This window comes from Haemorhous mexicanus, chromosome 24 (genome assembly GCF_027477595.1).
Source record: "Haemorhous mexicanus isolate bHaeMex1 chromosome 24, bHaeMex1.pri, whole genome shotgun sequence".
Taxonomy (NCBI): Eukaryota; Metazoa; Chordata; class Aves; order Passeriformes; family Fringillidae; genus Haemorhous; species Haemorhous mexicanus.
This window is the reverse complement of record NC_082364.1, coordinates 466,506-485,413: the sequence shown is the minus strand read 5'-3', so window position 1 is coordinate 485,413 and position 18,908 is coordinate 466,506. Positions and strand designations below refer to the sequence as shown.

Sequence of the window (18,908 nt, the reverse complement as noted above, 5' to 3'; positions counted from 1 at the left end):
TTTGTGGTGGTTGGAATACACAGAGTGGACACAGAACTCATCTTTTTATTAACCAACTATATATTTATATCCATATATCAAGTCTTTAACTTCTGTAGAATGGCTTTAAGTAAGGAGGAAAAAGACTTTTAAAAGTACTTTTTAATTAATTGGAGAAAACCTGTTTCAAGGCAATGAAACAGGATGCAGCGTCTGAGCAAATCTTTTGAAAAATGAAAGCCCTTGGATCTCCTTCCCGTCAGATTTCCTGGGATTGAATCAGGGACAGCTGTGGGCAATGCATCAATACTTCAATAGAGAGGTAAAATAGGATTTAAAAAAAAATTAAAATTGAAACAGTTTTTCATATGAGGTTCACCAAATGTGAATTAAAGGCTCTTTTGAGTCTCAGAATTGAGCTCAGAAGCTCCCTCAGAACTACCACACCATTGCTGAGCAGAGCATACCAATTCCCATGATGAGTCAGCAGTGTTGGGTGTTTTCATCAGAGAGCGGTAAATGCCAATAATTGCCTAAATTCTCTGGACAGCTTAATAACATTCCATGTGGCATACAGCCCCTATTTCAGAGCTTAATGAAAACACTGTCAGTGTAAAGATATTGTCTGTTTGCATGTGGAAATGCCAAATGTAATATGTGTTTCATCCCAGCAGAGCCAACTCAGAGTCTGGTAGTGGTGAGATTTGGGGGATGCGTAAAATATTCCCTGCAGAATTATTTAGATCAGCATCACATTAAAATTGGCAGGGATGGTTGATCCTGGGCAGAATGTCTTTCTTGGGTGAAGAGAACTTTTTGAAAATTGAGCTTAAAAAAGCCATTTTTGTTGGAAAAGCCACATGCTGGATCTGTGCCTGTTATTGGAGGAGTTCCCCTGGAAACATTACTGCTTGCACAAGAACAGAACATGTGCATTGCTTCAAAATTAACATACATATTAATGGCACATTAAGGAATTTCGTAGTTGTGTGACACAAAAGAGAGTTCTCGACACAGCACTCATGCAACATATTAACGGGCAGTGTCTGCAGTGAGCTGGAAGATAGCAACACCTCTGCCTCCTCTCATGGCTGCTGTTTAGTCCTTTCCAGACTGTATCACTGGTGTGGTTGGTGTTATTGCCCTCGTTTTGCATGTGGGGAAAACAGAAGTCCAGTGGGATTCAGGGAGTTGGCTGAGACTGACCATTAAGGCAGTGCCAGGGATGGAAATATTGTGCCTGAGGTCCTCTTTCCCCAAAATCTACATCCAAGTGAACAGAACTTTGTTAGTTTGGTTCTTTTATGGGACAGAGTAAAGTTGGTGGGAATGTGACAATATCCCCATTAGCCTGGAGCTGTTTCTTATGCTAGTGGGAATTATACTCCCACCTACACATGAAGGGAAGAAAGGGCTGTTTTATAACTGGCATTAGAATGAGATTATGAATCCCCAACATCCTTGTGGAACACAGCAACGCGGTGCGTCCTGGTGACAGGGGCTGTAGGAAACTCAGAGGAGAATCCATGAATGAGGAAACCAGAGGTTGCTGATAACCAAAGGTTTGACTTCAAATCTTAGATTGAGGGAGGGTTTTCCATTTGGATCCCTAAATTTCCCACCTTGATCCCTGAATCAGAGCATTCCCAGGGGCATGTCTGTAGTTCTCGATTGAAACTGTTTGCAACAGTTGTCCTTCTAACATTTCTGCACATAAGGGCATTATTTAACATTTAAGACTGCATTTGAGCACTGTAGAAACCTAATTCCATCCATTATGATTAATTAGGGCCTTATCTCCTCCTGAAGTCTAATCTAAATTTGTCTGGAGATGTGAAAACAGTGTTTCTTCCTATCAGAACAGAAAAAAATTCACACAGACAAATGTTGGACATGAGCGAGGGCTTGCATTTGGAGAGCGTCAGATCATGGAATTTCAGAATGGTTTGGCTTGGAATCTCATCCAGTTCCAGCCATGGGCAGGGACACCTTCCACTATCCCAGGTTGCTCCAAACCCCATCCAGCCTGGCTTTGGACACTTCCAGGGATGGGGCAGCCTCAGCTCCTCTGAGCAGGCAGAGGTCAGAACTCAGAGCTCACTCAGCTCACCAGCTTGCTCAGAGCTCACCAGCTGGAGTCTCTGGCACATCCTTCTGTCAGGGCTGTGGTATGGATGCTGGGAAAACCTTATCATCACTTTTCTGGCACATATCTGCTTTAATCCCTCCAAAGTCCCTTGCAACTCTGAGGCTGGAACTCATGGAACTGCTTATTCTGTATGTGTCCATTTGGGGACTGCCCATCCTTGAGACATTTTCAGCTTTTTTTTTGAGATTAGATGAATTTCTGTGAGAGTGAAACTGGCTTTGTGTTTCAGCTGAAAAACTTCAATATGCCGCTGACCCTGGAATGAACACAATGGGTCTTGGCTCCCATCAATCAGTTTGCTGGGAGACTGGGGTATTACTGTTGGGAGCATCCACCTCTCCATGTCCATATGGGACACTCATGTCTGCAGGCAGAGGTGGAGATGGAACCATGACTGATGGTTCTTGCAACATCCTCAGCTCATGACTGACTTTATGTAATACAGAGAGTCCTAAGTCAAGGAAGCTGCTTCAGAAATGAAGCTGCCAGGACTGATTTTTATGCTGTAGAATCGTTGGCAGTGAAAAGTTTCTGTAACCTGGAAATCCAGCTGTGTATTTTCCCCCATCCAAAACGTGAAAGCTTAGTTGTCCAAAATTCAATCTCTTTTGGTTAAAATTGGATCTGTAAGGTGACATGGGTGTGCTGTTATATGATGTGAAGAGGATTAAAATAGCCATGCCTTGTGCTTGTGGAAGCTGTGACATAGTCAGCTTACTCAAACAAAAAGATCAGGTTTGAAGGAAATCCTCTTCCAGGGTGCTCTAGATTCTGTTAACAGGTTTTCAGCTTCCTGGAATAACGCTTGGATGTCCATTATGCTCAGCTTTGTTCCCTGTGCGTGTCTCTCCTCCTTACCCCAGCCACCAGAGCTGGGTTAAGAACACTGATCTAATTGTCAGCCACAAAGGATAGGCAGGCTGTGAACAAAACCTGCTCATGTATCATTTGCATCCTTGTAAACTGCATTGTTTGTGCAGCTGTTCAGCCAAATTGTCCACAGAGTTTATTTTTGTCCATAGAGGAAACAGAGATGGGTTTTCTCTGTGTTAGGGCAGATGCAAAATCAAAGAATCATATATGCAGCTCAGAGAGACCAAGCTCTCCCCTAAATGTGTCCTGATGGGGGCAAAATTATTAATAAAGCAACCCTTGAGATTATAAGCCACAGCTATAAGAGGGAGAAGCTTTGCCAAGGTGTGACAGGTCCATTTCAGGTTAACACTGGCACTTTCTGAAGTCCCCCTTTCATTTCAGCAAGGAGGAAAAGAGCAGGATGTCTGTGTATTTTAAACACTGATCCACTATTCTCTTGAGAAGAAAAAAGTGTTTTCCAAAAGGTCCATCAGGCAAAATTTACACAGTCTGGTGTTGAGAAACAATTGCGCTCTCTTTCTTCCCATGTCACTCTCAGCAGTGTGTTTTAGAGCCTTGGGGCAGGAAGAGGTAGTGATATTTATGGCCAGCTTTCTGCTGGAGCTTACACAAGGGTGGGCTTGAGAAACCTGAAGAGTGCTTTTGTGTGCACAGCCAGTCAGCTGGCCAAGGCTGGTGTTTGCTTATGGATGCTGTGATAATAATTAACCAAGCAGGAAGCAAGGGACTGATTAATTTATGTGTCCATGGCATTGTGTGTTTGAACTTGGCTAGAAACTGTGAAATCCTCAGAGAAGGCAGAATCGCTTGTCGGTTGCGTGAGGATGTAAGAATGGCCACAATGTGTTGGCCCAAGGGCCATATAGACTCAAAGCTTGGGCAGTGACCAGGAAGAGATGCTTGGGGAGCAGAACAGAGCACAGGACAGGACTTACCCTTCTATCAAATTCCACCCCCTCAGCTAGGACGAGCTTCACCATCAAAGTCCAAATCTTATTTGAATCTTATTCCTTGACTAGTGACACCACCTGGACAGAGGAATCAATTTGACCTCTCCCAGTGTCCCATGATGTCTGGTCATGTCTGGCATTGGTAAATTGTTGCAGTTTAAGCTGAGACACCCTGAGAGTTCTGGCGCTGTGTTCCCCCTCTGTCCCCAATACCCAAGACCAGAAACTTCCTGTAAATCCAAGCCTTAGAGCTGTTGTAGTCTCTCATCCTTTGGCTGCTCCACATGTGAAGTCTGGATCAGTGGATGATGAGTTCCAGTGATGAGCCTTCTCCTCAGTGATGGAGGGAACTCTTGACTGAAGTATTTAACATGACTCAGTTCAAAAGAAGAGTTTCGAGCTGAAGTTGGCTTAGTGGACCCAAAGTATCCCTTGGTGCAGATCTGGGCAGGGAGCTGGCAGATTGTATCCCAGAGCTCCCCTGCACTGCCTGAGTGTTGTTTATGGAGATGTGCTGGTGTTTATTTCTCTGGGATTGATGTAGCCCAGACTTAGAACTCCCTCCAAGTTCAAGCAATAAGCGTCTGGAATGGAGGTTCACTTCCAAGCCTGCCTTCCCTTGGGAGCTGTCGAAGTCACGATGGCCTTGGGCCCATGTATTAATAATAAATATTAAGGCAGATCTGCTTGTGTTCAGGGCACCTCCTTTCCCACTGAGTAGAATTTAAAGGGCTCATCAGCTAAAGATGTGGAATCCCAGACAGAGACCCTTTTGTGTAGCCTTAGACAATGAGCAGGACCTCTCTGAGCCATGCTCAGGTTGGCTGGAGGGGGCAGGTTTGCGTCAAGGGGGCCCCCCATCCAAAAGGCAGGTTGCCATTTGAGTATGTGAAGCAGAATAATTCAAAGTACAGAAGTGTCTGTTCTGATTCATTCTCTGCTGATGAAGCCATAGTGCCATAACATTTGCCACAGAGGATTTCTTGAGTGCTAGCCAAATAGATTCTTTAAATGCTTCTTTAAAACAAAATAAATCTTCTTTATATATAAATTTTCCTCTTCACTGAGGATCTGACAAGGTCCTGGCACGCTCCTCTGCTTGACTGACAGCCTGGAAGAAAGGCTGCTCTGTGCAGGGACAGCAGCCTTTTGCACCAGGTGTTGCTGGCTTGTGTCTTTCCAGCATTTGGGAATAAACTCGGTGGCTGAGCACTGTTATCCCAGGATATCCCAGTGATTGCCCCAGGATAGCACAGCCAGGCCTTTCCACTCCAGCTTCAAAAGGTGCATTGCCATCTTCTCCCCGCCTTGCGGCCCTGAACAAAGCCAGTTTGTCAGAATGGTGATCACCAGCCCTGCCAGAAGATCTCTGGTGCCACCCTTCAGGGATCTGGCATCCCTGGAGACACTGCTGCTCTAGATGAGTTTTGGATTGTGTTTTTAAGATGGATAATTGCCCCACATCCAGCCCTGTTCAAGGCAAGGTGCCTGTGGCAGCAGGGAATGAGACAAGTCTTGCTCAGGGAGGCTCTCAGGCCTCTCAGCTGTTCAAGGCCAATTACTTACTGTGTGCAGGACCTTAAACACACAGAAAAGTACAGTATGAATATCAAATGTCATTAATAAGTAAGGATTAGTTATTTTTCTGTTGGTTTTTGTGGATGCCTGCAGCATACACGCCTTGCATAATTCAAACTTACTCATTGCTGTTATTATTGAGAAGAAATACAGCAATTTGTTGATAAATTGCTAATGGAGACAGACTTATAATGGAAAATCTGGATCCTACAGAGCTGAGAAAATTTCCCATGTGGCTTTGAAATTGGGCTGAACTCAGCCACAGCTCCAAGTGTCCCAGACCGCAGGGAGCAGAAGCTGGAGTTGTGTCCAGCTCCAGTCATCCCTGGGAAGTTGTACTGATATTTGCAGAGTGGGAGATGCTTTGGGGAGGAGCATCTTTTAAGTCAACCTCCACCAACATCAGTGGTTTTGTCTGCAACAGATTTAGCTAAAAACCTGATCCCCCCAAAAAGAGTGATTGAAGAGAAAAGGGACTGCTCTCTTAGGGAAGGTCAAACATGACTCCTGGTTGAGCCCACGTTTTCTCCCATCTGAAAATCTGAGGTAAAAAATTGCCATTTGATTAGATGCCCCTTTTTTCTCCCATTCCCACTTGGCTTGTACAGAGGTGTAGACTCCTGAAGAACTGGCTTTCAGCCAGAATGCCTAAAAAAAGGATCCTTTTGCCTGTGCTAAAATTAGCTGCACTAATTTCCTTTGTTTTGTTTTGTCTTTGTTTTCTTTCTGTGGGCACATGCGTGTGAAATCCTGGCTCCACTGAAGCTGATGGGTATTTTGCCATGGACATCAGTTAGGTCTGGATTTTTCCACAATGAAGATAAGCCATTTGCTACATTTTTTACTGTGTTGCTGAGTCGTCCTTGTCAGATTAATCGGGTTCATTGAAGTGGCAAAACAATGTAGTGTTAATGTACCTGCAGTCTTTGGTTAAGGAGCAGTCAAACTTTACTCCAAAGAACCTCACTGGTGCTATTTTAGAATATCAGTGGTGTCTGTTTGTGTTCCAGTTCTGCACTTAAGTTTTCAGGGTTGATTGCTCTGCCTTCCTGTAGCTTCCATGAGACAATTCCTATGGAAATTTTGTCTCTCTGCATTTTGGCCAAGTCTTAAGACTATTTTTGGAAGTTCTCAAAATGCCCCAGAAGTGCCCTTCACCTCTGCTCTTGTGCAGAGACTTTAGGTCTAGCTTAACTACCACCATTTTCCACACATATCCAAAGAAAGAGAGCAAGTAGAAAAAGAAACCAAACCACAGACAATTCTCCTCTCCTGAAACAAGGCTAAGTCTGTCACTGAGCTTTGAGGTGCTAGAGAAGAAGAATGGCAACAAAGAGCATTTTCAAACACTCCCGGTTCCAGGATTCCCATTTAATATGTAATAGTCACAGAAAAATCTGCTTATAGAGCTGAGCTATGGCACTTGTAAAGGCTCAGAGGATTATCTGCAGGTTTTCCAGCTCTTCCAATATGAAGAGAGGTGTGTATTGGCAATCTAAAAGAGTATCTGAGGGTTGTCTTTCAGAAGACTGGAAAGGATGAGAAGAGAATCAGTGCCCGAACTAGTTGATAAAAAGGAATTCTGACAAATTACTTGTCTCCACCTTTCTAGCTAAGCTTTGTTTGAGAGGGGTGCTTAAAACATCTAATTCCATAGCTAGGTACCACCTCTAAGCTCAATTGCCTTGCTCAGGGGCAGCTTAAGGAGGCTTTGTTGCTGTGCCTGGACTTCAGCTCTGAAGGACTGTGTGTGCCAGTGTGTTCCAAGGGCTGCTCCATGCAAATACATGGGCTCACAGCTGGGAAGTGCCAAGCTGTCAGCACTGTGATTGCAGCCTCATTAGCCCACCTCTGCCCAGGCCATAATTGGCTCAGAAGCAGCCATCCCCTGGCATGACTCTGCTGCTTCCCATTCTGGAGGAGCAGAGGGATCTGTTCCCACCATGCTGCATAGCAGAAACATCACCCAGGTCATTTTTTAAACTTGGGATTCAAGTTTTCATGACAGTGCTCAGTGGGCCAGGCACCTTGGAAATGGCTGCATCAAGGAAGTCTGAGAGACCTGGCAATTCCCCTCAAACCTCTCCTAAGCACTTGTTCTTGAGAGAATGTGAATTTTTCTGGTATCTGCACAGCCTTTTTCTGTTCTTTCCTTTCCTCTTGCCTTTCGTGTCTGAATCAGGGTGCTTGGTGGAGCACAGCGTTGGTCTTGGGAAGAACCTGATGCCTTCTAATAGTTAATAAGAAAGAGTTTCCTGTGTCTGGGGAACTTATCAGTTGCCTAAGCCCAGTATAGAGGGAGCAGAGTAGGTTTAAATTTTATGTCATCAAAAATAGATTAAATAAGGTCTAACCTTAGTGCCAGAATTCTTTCCTGCCCTCAGTGGGGCTCCTAATGGACAAGAGGGGTGCGGCAGGGCCCTGTGCTGCCTGAGGAAGCTCAACAGAGGAGCAGAGCCCTTGTTCAAGGGTCAGGTTTTCTCTCGGGTCAGCTTTTGGCAGGTCTGGCAACCATAAGGCAAAGTCCCACTCTGACTGAGGGGACGTCATGTGTCCCGCAGCACACACTGGATACCTGGCTGCTGTCTTTAAGCACTTGGCTCCTGGGCCACACTGAGTTTCCGGATTGTACCAGGTCCCTGCTCAGCTCTGGATGAGATGGTAAAGTCTAGCTGAGATCCATGGAATTGGTATTGTTGGAAAATCTTCGCTTTTTGGGATCTATGGTGGAAAAAGTCAATGTAATGCTCTCTCTCCCCACTAAAGAAACTGTGTGTGGTTCAACTAATTCTCAACGTTTCTGTGCTTCTTTTGTTTTCCTTACTTCACTCAGGGATTGCTTATTCCTGTCAGGAGACTGCCTGCTCCTTCAGCAAAATCCAGTTCTTTCCTAAATGAACTCAACTCCTTCTTGGTTCTCTTTGTTTTGACACTCAGGGGATGAGAGATTTATAGACCTTCCTTAGTCGTAAATTCATTTTCTTTTATTATTTACCTTTAGCCCATTCTGAGTGAGATTCATTCTGCCTCTGAGCAGGGCTGACCTGCCAAGAGGAGCTGATCCATAAATCTTTCCTTCCTTTTTCTTTCTTGCTTTCCAAAACAACATTTGGAAACTGAGTTTGCCTGGGAGGAAAACTGTTCTTCCATTGCCGGCAGTCAAACCATGCAACTAATTAGTGCTTTCCGTTTTCTCTTCCTTCTATTCTGTGTCTGCTGGGGTTGAAATTAGGCCAGGAAGGAGGGGAGGAGGGGGTAAATAAGGGGAAAATACTTGTTTTAAGTATTTATTTTTAATTACAACTTCTGCAAGATGATCTGTGCACTGGTGGTGTATCCACTGTGTCTTAGGTAGTGGTCAGAAGAAGTTTAAAATAAGTTTACTAGAAGGTGAGTGGAGATGGTTTCAGGTTGGTCTTCTTGATGTAACATCTTCTTTTTGTTGCTGCTGAAAAGAAAAACAAATGACAGAAAAAAATCTTTGGATACATCAAACCATGATAGTTTTTTTGCAGAAATATCTGATGTATAATTAGGAAACAGGAGTCCAGGGTTATCCTATATGTGGCTTGAGTACGCCAATTCTTGCTAAGGTGATGTGGGCAGTTCTTACTACAGATCTGTTATTCCCTGTGCAGTGGCTGCCAACGCAGATTTAAATAGTGAAGCAAAATGTTTTCAGATCATAGAAAATGCTCTGCAGATCCAATGTCGTTTTTATTTTTAGCCCTTGGTTAATTTTAGCAAGAGTGGCCAGATGTTTGCTTTGTGGGGTAGACAGAAATAAGAGTGTTCTTTGTGCTTGAAACTGAGATTATTCAAATCCTTAAAAAAGAACTACAGGGAAAAAAATCTGTTGTTTAGGCAGTGCTCCTTCAGTAGTGCATGGTATGAAGTATGGGATTATACTTATTTTTTCCCAAATATTTGAGAAGTATTCAGCAGCAGAGTGAGCCCAAGAATACCCTAGACTTTGGGGCAATTTAGATTATTCTAGCAGATAAAACTGGAACTTTTCTATAGAAAACCACATAGTAAGAGACCATTGTCCCTATGAAGAGCAGTGAGACCTCCTGAGTCCTAAACCACCGGTGGTTTCACCACTGGAGTGTGGGGCCTCTTTACAGTTTTAGACGGAAATATTAAAATGTTTTAGGTGTGTTTCTAGGGTAGCAAGTTCCTCATTTTCTGGTTTATATGGGCATCTTTTGGGTTTTCATGTACAAAAGAGCCGTGGGTCAGAAAAAGTGCTCATGCAACAGTGCAGGTGAGAACGTGTTCAGTGGAACCATTGTGAAAGGCAGGTATGGAAAGAAAGAGCTCTTCACTCCCATTCATCCCAGTTCAGGAGACAGAGCGTGTCACAACAGTGCTGAGCAGACAAGAGCTGCCTGCCAGCATTTAATTTGTTGAGGATTAGGAAATTATTCCATTCTTACAATACCATGTCAGTCTAGAAGTACCTTTGAACTCTGGGGGATGTGAAGTTTAGATCTCGCCTCAGATTTCGTGGCGTTTGGACGGCAAGGCTTTATCAGGGTGAGAACTGTACAGATGGTTTAAGGGGAGTCATCTTAACAGTGTACCTAGAGACTATGGACTGGCTCACCTTGAGCTGCTTTGAACTTTGGGATAACTAGATTCAGAGCAGGACACTGAACTTGGGCTTCTTTCTCTGGGAACTGAAAGCTGCCTCATGCAATGTAGAGGTCAGTTATTTCTGGTTTGCTCTACGTGCAGAGGCTGCTAAAGCATTGCCCCCTTTCTGACCTTTAGCTTTCTCCCAAAAAATATCTGCAGCCTTGACGCCCATGTCTTTTCTAGATGCCATCCTTATTTCTTACTCTGTGCCACATCCATCCTGTGTCCTCACCAGGCTGAGGGCACAAAGCTGAGCAGTCTTGTATAAACTGGGCTGATCATGATGCTTTCTTTATTTACGGTGGTTTCTAAAAGCACTGTCAAAACTGTTGGTGTCAAACCATAAGCAAAGGTTACTCTTACAAGCACAAATGATAAACAAATACAGGACACTTAGTGTCAACAGCCTCACAAATCTGTTCAGCACCTGGAACTCAGATCAGCTTGGCAGTTGTAAACCACGACTTGCGCAGAAGCAGCAAGTTACAGAAGGGCCATAAATAAATTTGTGTCCTGACATAGACTCCAAAAATAAGCATGCGCTGAGCTTTTCTAGCTGTTTGACCAGGGCACAGCTGCTGGCTGCTGAGAATTTTGGAAAATGTATCCCCTCATTCAGGTGCTCAGCACTTGAAAACCCAGACGCAAACAACTCCGGTGTCATCTGCTTCTCTAATAACCACTGTTGTACCCTGCAAAAATAGCCAAGGCCTTGCTGCTGATCATGAAAAGCAGTTCTTGTAACCCTAATCTTACCTGACTATGAGAAAAATAACCTGAAGAGACTTTTCTCTGTTTGATGAAGGCAGATCTTATGCTCTGTGACGATTGTAACCGTCCTCCCCTCCCTTCAAACACTCCACATGCTGCTGCCATGCCATAGAGAAAAGAAAATATCCCTGGTTGCTCTGATGTCACATAACTTTGCTGACCTCCTTTGAAGAGAGTTTCTTGTAAAAATCCTTTCATCAAGAGGTGTCAGTCACTTGGAGCCTTGCAGGGGTTTCTGAGCTCTGGTGATTTATTATTAATGAGTAATTTTGTGCTTTATGGAGAGCCGAGCTGGAAATATATGGATGTACAAAAGTATTGATTAATCAGTGATCAGGTTAAAAAGCTGCCCATGAGTGAGAACAGGAATGGGCTGTGGTTTGGGGGATGTGGGATAAGGTTTGGAGGATGAACCTGTAGAGGAGCAGGAGCTCTGTGATGGGCAGTGTTAAAGCAGGATCCCATAGCAGTGGATAAGGGGATGTATTAAGACTGGACCCACTCCTTTTGGGAGTAAGCTTAAGCTTAAGTCTCCTTATGCAGAACAGGGTAGAACTGGGATCCAAGAAGTCTGTTGGAGCCTGAGTGACCAAGAGCAGTTGTGTCCCGGGGCTGAGTCCCAGGACTGCTGCAAATGAAGACATCCACACATGATGTCCTCATGAATCTCATGGCAAACCCAGGAACACCTCTCGTGGCGGAGGTGGCCTCAGTGGTCCTTCATAGGACTCTAGAACTTGAGAGACCCTTCAAGGAGGCAAGAGGGGATGACTTTTGGGCAAATTTGGCTGAAAGAGAAGAAATCATCTGTTCTATGTGTGGGCCAGCAAATTTTTTGTTATCCCACTGTGTCAGAAATGAATAGTGGTGGGTTGACAAGAAGGACATAGGCTATGGGAGCAGCATCTGCTTTACCTTCTGTCTAACTGGGTGGTGTCAGAGGAGGCATAAATACCAGCATAGATTTAGTGTGTAAAGCAAAGGACAGAGGTGTAAAGCAAAGGACAGTGGTGTAAAGCAAAGGACAGCACACTCTGTCCTAGTTTATGCTCTTTGAACAGCCACTGAAGTTGTAAATCAAGGCAAAATTTCCACCAGGTTACTCAGTGGTGCTGTAGATCAGCACAGTCTTCAGCTGGAAAAAATACCCAGAAAAAAAAAGTAGATAAGGCTTGACACAAGGTAAAGGTTGGCTTGGCAAACCTGATCTCGTCTCTCAAATGCTTCCTTGGTGGTTTAAGTGGAAAGCTTTACATTTAATGGAAATACTTTGATTTTTAGTGTTGCAGAGGTGTGGAGCAGAAAGCAAGACTGAAGCCCTAGTCTGCCTAAACCCCAGTCTGTAGTCAAAGCTATTTAGGTTTTTGACAATAGTTTTCCCAGCTTGCTTTTTAAGTGGCTGTATTTTGCACAATTTGCTGTGGTTGAGGAGAGAAGCAACGATCAACAGTCTATGATGTTCTTTGATGTATCCTGGTTCCTGTGATCACAACCCTACACCTGGGGAGAGGGCTGAGGAATACAGGTCATCAGCAGGCCAGGCTGGGAACTCCTTTCTTCCACAGTGTGGAGTTACTCACCCCAACACACTCATTGAGGTCTAGAGATCATTATTTTCATTAGTGGTGATTCATGTGAAGGGTTTCACAATCAGGCCTGCTGGTGTAATATGTTCCTTTCTACAGTCCCATTTATCTAAAGATCTCCAAATACTTTGTGTACATTAAATTTTAATCCATGTTTTACCACCAGTGATGTAGGTAAGGAGAATTGTTTCCATCTTGCAAATGAGGTAAAATGAGGTACGGAGCAAGAAAGTGAGTTGCCCAAGGCTCTGCAGGTTGTATATCTTACAGTGAGTTTACTTTTCCCATATGTAGCTCAATTTCCTTGCCCAAAGTGTAAAGGAACATTCAATTTCTTGGGGCTAAGGCTGAGCAGAAATTTGCTGTAGCTGTAAATCAGGAGGCCTGATGTAGATCAGAACTTCCTCTAGTGTTTGGGAATGTTTGGATTTGTCATCCCAGAAAAGCCCTGATCTGAAAAAATTGGAGCAGAACTGGTTTGTTTTTAGGGCTGGTATCAACTGGGTGGCATAAGATGCAGAGTTCAGTCAGTGATGAACTCTTGGGATCTATTCATCCTCATCTTCCTGCATGGTCAGCGGGATCAGTGTGGGCAGGGAGGGCGAGGGTGGTTCTGATGCAGTTGCCTGTTAGGGGATGGAATGAGCTGTGAACTAGACTCTGTTGTCTGTTACCTGCAAGGGGAGGGGGACTGTCTCAAGTGAACCCTGTCCTAGTTTCCCCAGGGAAACAAAGTTGGGAACAGACTGGGGATATATTTCATCCTTTGCTTGGAGTTTAATCTCTTGCAGTAATTAGACAGATGATTTCAATGGTTATAGTATCTCCTAAAAAAGGAGTGGAAAGGCAGTCCTTCCTTTCCCTGTCTTGGTTAGGGTTAGGGTTAGGGTTAGGGTTAGGGTTAGGGTTAGGGTTAGGGTTAGGGTTAGGGTTAGGGTTAGGGTTAGGGTTCCCCAGCCCAAGAAAAGCTGTGCAATTTGGGAGAAGGAACAGATCCAGAGAGGAAAATAGTCTTGCTTGTCCTTTAACAAGCAAATGGCAGAGCCAGGAAAGCCCTTCCTGTCTCCCTCCTCTCTCCTGCGCTTCCATTGCTCAAACACATCAGCTCTGATCTGACCTTCATCTGCCTGTGCTTCCTCCCTGCCAGGCTCCCCTTCTCTCCGGGCCTATCCCCTCCTCTCTGTCATCACCCGGCAGCCCCCCGTGATGGCCCCACTACTCCCGGCCGCTGGCAGCTCCCAGGTGCTGCCAGCCCAGCCCTGCGTGGGCACCGTGGGCTCAGAGATTCCCCCCAGCGAGGCCCCGGTCAGCAGTGAGTCGGAGGCAGAGCAGCCCCCACCACGCTCGAAGAAGCCGCGCCGAAGTAGGACGATCTTCACCGAGATCCAACTCATGGGCCTGGAGAAGAAATTCCAGAAGCAGAAGTATCTCTCCACGCCCGACAGGTAGGTTGGTTGCTCACACCAGTAATAGGGATGAGCAAAAGGGATGCTCCAGCCCTGCTCAGCTGTTCCACACTGAACATTCCCTGGCTGGGGATGCTGCCTCTGGCTCCAGTGAATTGCCTCTGCCATTGGCTGCAGCCATGGCAGGTAACCTGATTAAAATTTAAGGCTACTTTTCCTGGGATCAAAGGTGACCCAAATAGATCATATCAGTGGAAATGTCAGATAATGATACACATGGTTGGGAGCAGTTCTCCAGGCTCAGAGATCTCCTCAGAGAAGAAGGATCTCTGCCTTTCCGACTCCTGCTGCACACTTGAAAAATGATGGAGCCTGTCTCCCCCCGCAATCTGCTGGTTCATGGCTGTATGTTCATGGTAGATTCAGCTGCTCCTGAGCTGGCTTTTGTCCATCACCTTGGGCAGCAATTCAGTGGGAAGGTAGTGGCCTGCTCATAAGCTTTTAAAGCAGAGCCTGGAATTGAAAGGTGCCTTGCAAAGGCACAGGCAAGTTCTTAGGCACTGCTTGGTACCACATGGGCAAGCCAAACTAAGAGAGATATTAGCTTTTTTAAAGGTTTTGAATCCTACTCTGGAAATTTAAATTGTGGAAAAATGACCCATCGAATTCCTAGGAAGTTTGTAAACCTGGAGAAGGTTTAAAAGGTATCAGTCCCTGCACTCCAGAGAGCAGTGTCCCAATATTTAAGTTGATTCTGAAGATGGCATTTTCTGCTCCTACTGCCTGTCACCAAATTGCTGCAAGGCAAAAATTCCTGGCCATAGCCAGCCTGCCTTATGGAGTTTCAGAGTTCCTGCTATGCCAGCACTGATTCCTCACATCTTCACATCACCAGATGGTTGACACTTTACTGAAGCACTCAAAGCTGGTAATTAATAATCTCATATGACTGTTCCTTGGTTTCATTGAGGCCGATGAGCAATTCCTGCCCATGTACCACTTCCCCTGTGTTTGTTTCCTTGGGTTTCCAGGCAGTGCTGGTTGCACTGAGGTATGCGGCAAGAAATGGCAGCTGGTTGCAAGTAAAGCAGGTGTTACCAGACAGGAGCATTAAGGCACGAAGGGTTGGCTAAGCCAAATTTCTCTCTGTCAGCTCATGGCTGAAAACCTGGCAAAGCAGTAAATTGTGATCTGTGTTCACTTCTGCAGCTTTTGGCCTGGATAGGAGATTGTAGCCCTGGGAGGGCACCTGAAACCCCTGGTTTATCCATAGTGAGGGAGGGCAGTACATCAGGGTAATGACTCTGACATGTTCTACTCTTAACAGTAATGGTGTCTTAGATTAATGGCTTCAGAAGTGACGTAGTGGCAGACCAAGCCTGCAGGTCCAGAGTGGATTTGGAGTGGGGGAGAAGCATGAATCCTTGAGTGTGAGGTGGAGCCTGGAGAGCTGGGTGGGGTATGCGGGTGTTTACAAATGTAAATCTGGTTGCCCAAGGAGCCCAGCTGTAACAAAGCTTTTATTATGAAAAACTTGGCCTTGACAAATGTGTTTGCCCATTCAAAGGCAAGGAGATATTTGCCAAAATGTCACAGAATGCAGAATACTGTGGAATGTGGCTCTGCGTTGGACCTGTCCAACCTGCAGGACTCGCATGACTCTGAGGGGCACTTTCCTGGCGTGGCTGAGGATTTCCACCTCCATCCCTTGTGCAGCTCTATTACAAAACCACCAGATGCATGTTGCTATCACCTGTGGGGAAGGATCAGGAGCACCTCTGAGCCACATATGCTTCATATCCTGGGCTTTAATATAAAAATAATGAATGGGTTCACACAAACTTGCATGGGTTGGAGATTTGTGAAGGATGAATCAGGATTATGGGCTGTCTGCCACACATACCCTGCAGTTAAACGTACAAAAAAATAAATTCACTTAGAAGCTTAAATTGCCTCAATAACAGAATGTATATTAAATGGATAGATTTAGATGTACTACTACTCCATGAAAAATGGGCAAGTACCATGATCCCTCTTCCGAAGGTAGTGAAGGAGAAATGTGATACAAAGGGTAGCTGATGCTGTGTGTCTGTTCCTACCTGTTTGCTTCAGACATCAGTGACCTGTTGTTCAGGGGTGTGATGTACCAGTGGCTTCTTATTCGTGGACAAACATGGAGCATCAGCAGCTGGAGTGCAACAGGTTCATGTCTCAGAGGGTAGACAAACCCTGCCATGTCTAGAAAAGAGAGCTTGCAAACACCTGCATCTTCCATAGGAGCATCTGTCTTTGCATCCTAAATTCATGGGTTTTACCACTTTGACTATTCTTGAGTCAGCTGATCAGAGAGACTCTGCTGAATGCTTTAACAGTGTTGCACTGCCTAGAGCTGGCACCTGAGCTCTTGGCTTCAGTAAACTCATTTTGTTGTCTGGTTTGTCTCCCAGGCTTGACTTAGCCCAATCCTTGGGGCTGACTCAGCTCCAGGTGAAGACGTGGTACCAGAACCGTAGGATGAAGTGGAAGAAAATGGTGAGTGGGTGCTTGTCATTTCTCCATGGCTCTTAAACACCGATTGCAAAGAACAGATTTGGAAGCTGAACATAGTGGAGTGTCTTGTGTCTATTTATACCAAATTTTGTTTTATTCCTAATCATTTTTCACAGAGATGGTCTCTTTTTTTAAAGTGTTCATACTGCAGTATATGTGGTGGGTTAGATGGGAATAAAGGCAGTAGGAGGAGGACAAAGCAAAGAGGTGAAAGAAATGAGAATAGAAGTGAGGGAAGAACCAAAATATCTCCTTCTGCATTTTTCTGCATTTGTGTGATCTCAGTGCTTCTGGGATTGGTTTTGTGCATAGAAAAAAAAAAAAAAGACTGTGTTGCTCTATGGAAACTGAGCAGTTTTGAGAGCTAATATTAATTTTTACTTCTCATATCTTTGTTTAACCTTTCACTTTTTCTCATGGTCCTTTTCCAGTTAAAATGCTTTTTAATGAAGGACATCCACTCAATAAATGCTGGTGGGAACATGATGCCGTGATATTCTCCGGTGGAGATGTCTATGTTTTCTGATTTGGGAGATGAGATGCAGTTCTAGGCTGTTCCTTTGGATGCATGTGGCACCTGCAGAAGTTACTGTCACTTTTAACAAATTTGGCATTACCTTGGATATAGATCCTTGGCTGGAGTGTCTTGTTGCTGCAGAAATGGTGTGAAGAGAGAGGGAGTTAGACATAGGAACAGGATGTATGAGACCAGCAGAGTTCAGAATCCTGATGGTTCATCTCTTTGCTCCAGGTGTTGAAGGGTGGACAGGAAGCTCCAACAAAGCCCAAAGGCCGTCCAAAGAAAAACTCCATTCCCACCTCAGAGGAGATCGAAGCAGAGGAGAAAATTAACAGCCAGGCTCAGAGTCAGCCACAGGAGACATCCCAAGCCTCTCAGGAGCCAAAACTAACAGAGGAGAACCCAGAAGAAGTCCTGTTGGAGACAGAGAAGTCTCCAGAACATATACCAGAGCCTTCCTCAGAGGAGACTACACCATTAAGTTAAAAGGGAGAGAAAGGAGGGGAAAAGAAGAGAAAAAAAGAAAATGATCAAAGAGAAAAATCAAAACCAAATATATATATGTATATATATATTTAAATATGTATGTAGTGCTGTGAGTGTACATATATATATAAATATATATATATATATGTATGTAGACCTTGTGCATAAGTCTAAAGATTGGTCACGTTGTGCCTTTGGGAATCAGCCATCACGGGCCAGGTGGAACAAAGACATCCCATGGGAGTGGTGCCAGCCTGTTGCTCTGGCATGGGCCTGAGCTTTCCTGCCGAGAGGACTGGGGCCAGGACATTTCCAGGGAAAACCATGCCAAGACAGCTCCTTGAGAAGTCTGGGGCTCTCGCAGGCGGTGGGAGACAGGTGTATGGCTGTGTTGGAGGGTCAGTGTGTTCCCTTGGCTTTATCCTTGCCTTGTGTGGTGCCAATGGGCAAAAAGCTTGGCCTGGGCTCAGATCAGGGATAGCCAAGGAATGGAAGCTCTGACAGCGCCATTTCCTTGTGTAACCAGCACTTAATTCTGTTAGGGATGGGCCTGACTTAAACAATTTTAGGAAACAGTTCAAACCCCCAGGTTTTCTTTGGCCCAGTTAAGGTCAAAGCTTCCGAAGGGAGATCCATACCTGGGTCAGCTCCAATTGCTTCTCCTTGGGTGGTTTGGGTGCTGTGTCTGTGAATTTGCAGTGCTGTGGGATAAAACTTGGAATGACATGAGCATTTGGATATAAGTCTGCTCCAAAAGCTTTTGGGTGCTTGGATCTGAGACTTTTGCTTTGGGCCCACTTTAATTTTTGTAGGGATTTTTTAAATGAACTGTTATATGTTTTCAGAGTTTGGGGAAAATGGTGGATTTCCAAAGTTGCTGCAAGAAGCTGGCATTTGTTTAAGATGTGTGCCAAGAAAAGATGTGCATCATGTTTCATAGAGTCTTGTTAAGAGTGCATTTTGCCCAAAGCTGCAAGAGATGTATTAAGATAACATTTATTTTTTAATTAAAAATAAAATACATAAATCAAACAGTTGTTGCTGTTGTTTCTCTTCCAGAGATTCTCATTGCAGAATTTCAGGCAAAGGCTTTTCTGGAATAGGCTTTTCTGTTCCAACAAAATCTGGAGGAAATGGAAATCATCTGATTTTCCTTAACATCCCTGCACAACAAGCTCTGTGTAAACTATTTGTAGCACTTGTTAAGGGAGGTGAGGGTGTTGTAAATGCCACCTTGTCACTGGGTGAATGTGTAAGAACAAGGCCGCTATTTTCTGTCACCTCCTTCAGTTTTGGAAACATATTTAGTGGCTCTTTGTGACCCTGTGAAGACGATTTCTGAATATCCCTTTTTTGGGATGGCAAGGATTCACACACAGATCTCAAAGGGTTTATCCAAGCAGTGTTGAGTGGGGA

General features: G+C 44.6%; 1 protein-coding gene across 1 annotated transcript in view; it reads left to right on the top strand.

Annotated features, from left to right (window-relative positions):
- The window catches only part of BARX2 (BARX homeobox 2), a 33,005-nt gene extending 14,481 nt beyond the window's left edge, over nt 1–18,524 (top strand). Inside the window, exons 2-4 of the mRNA XM_059867232.1 lie at nt 13,678–13,975; nt 16,384–16,468; nt 17,238–18,524. Coding sequence (XP_059723215.1) covers nt 13,678–13,975; nt 16,384–16,468; nt 17,238–17,492 — 638 coding nt within the window. The 3' untranslated portion in view covers nt 17,493–18,524. The remainder of the gene's footprint in view (nt 1–13,677; nt 13,976–16,383; nt 16,469–17,237) is intronic.
- Nucleotides 18,525–18,908: the final 384 nt, after the last annotated feature.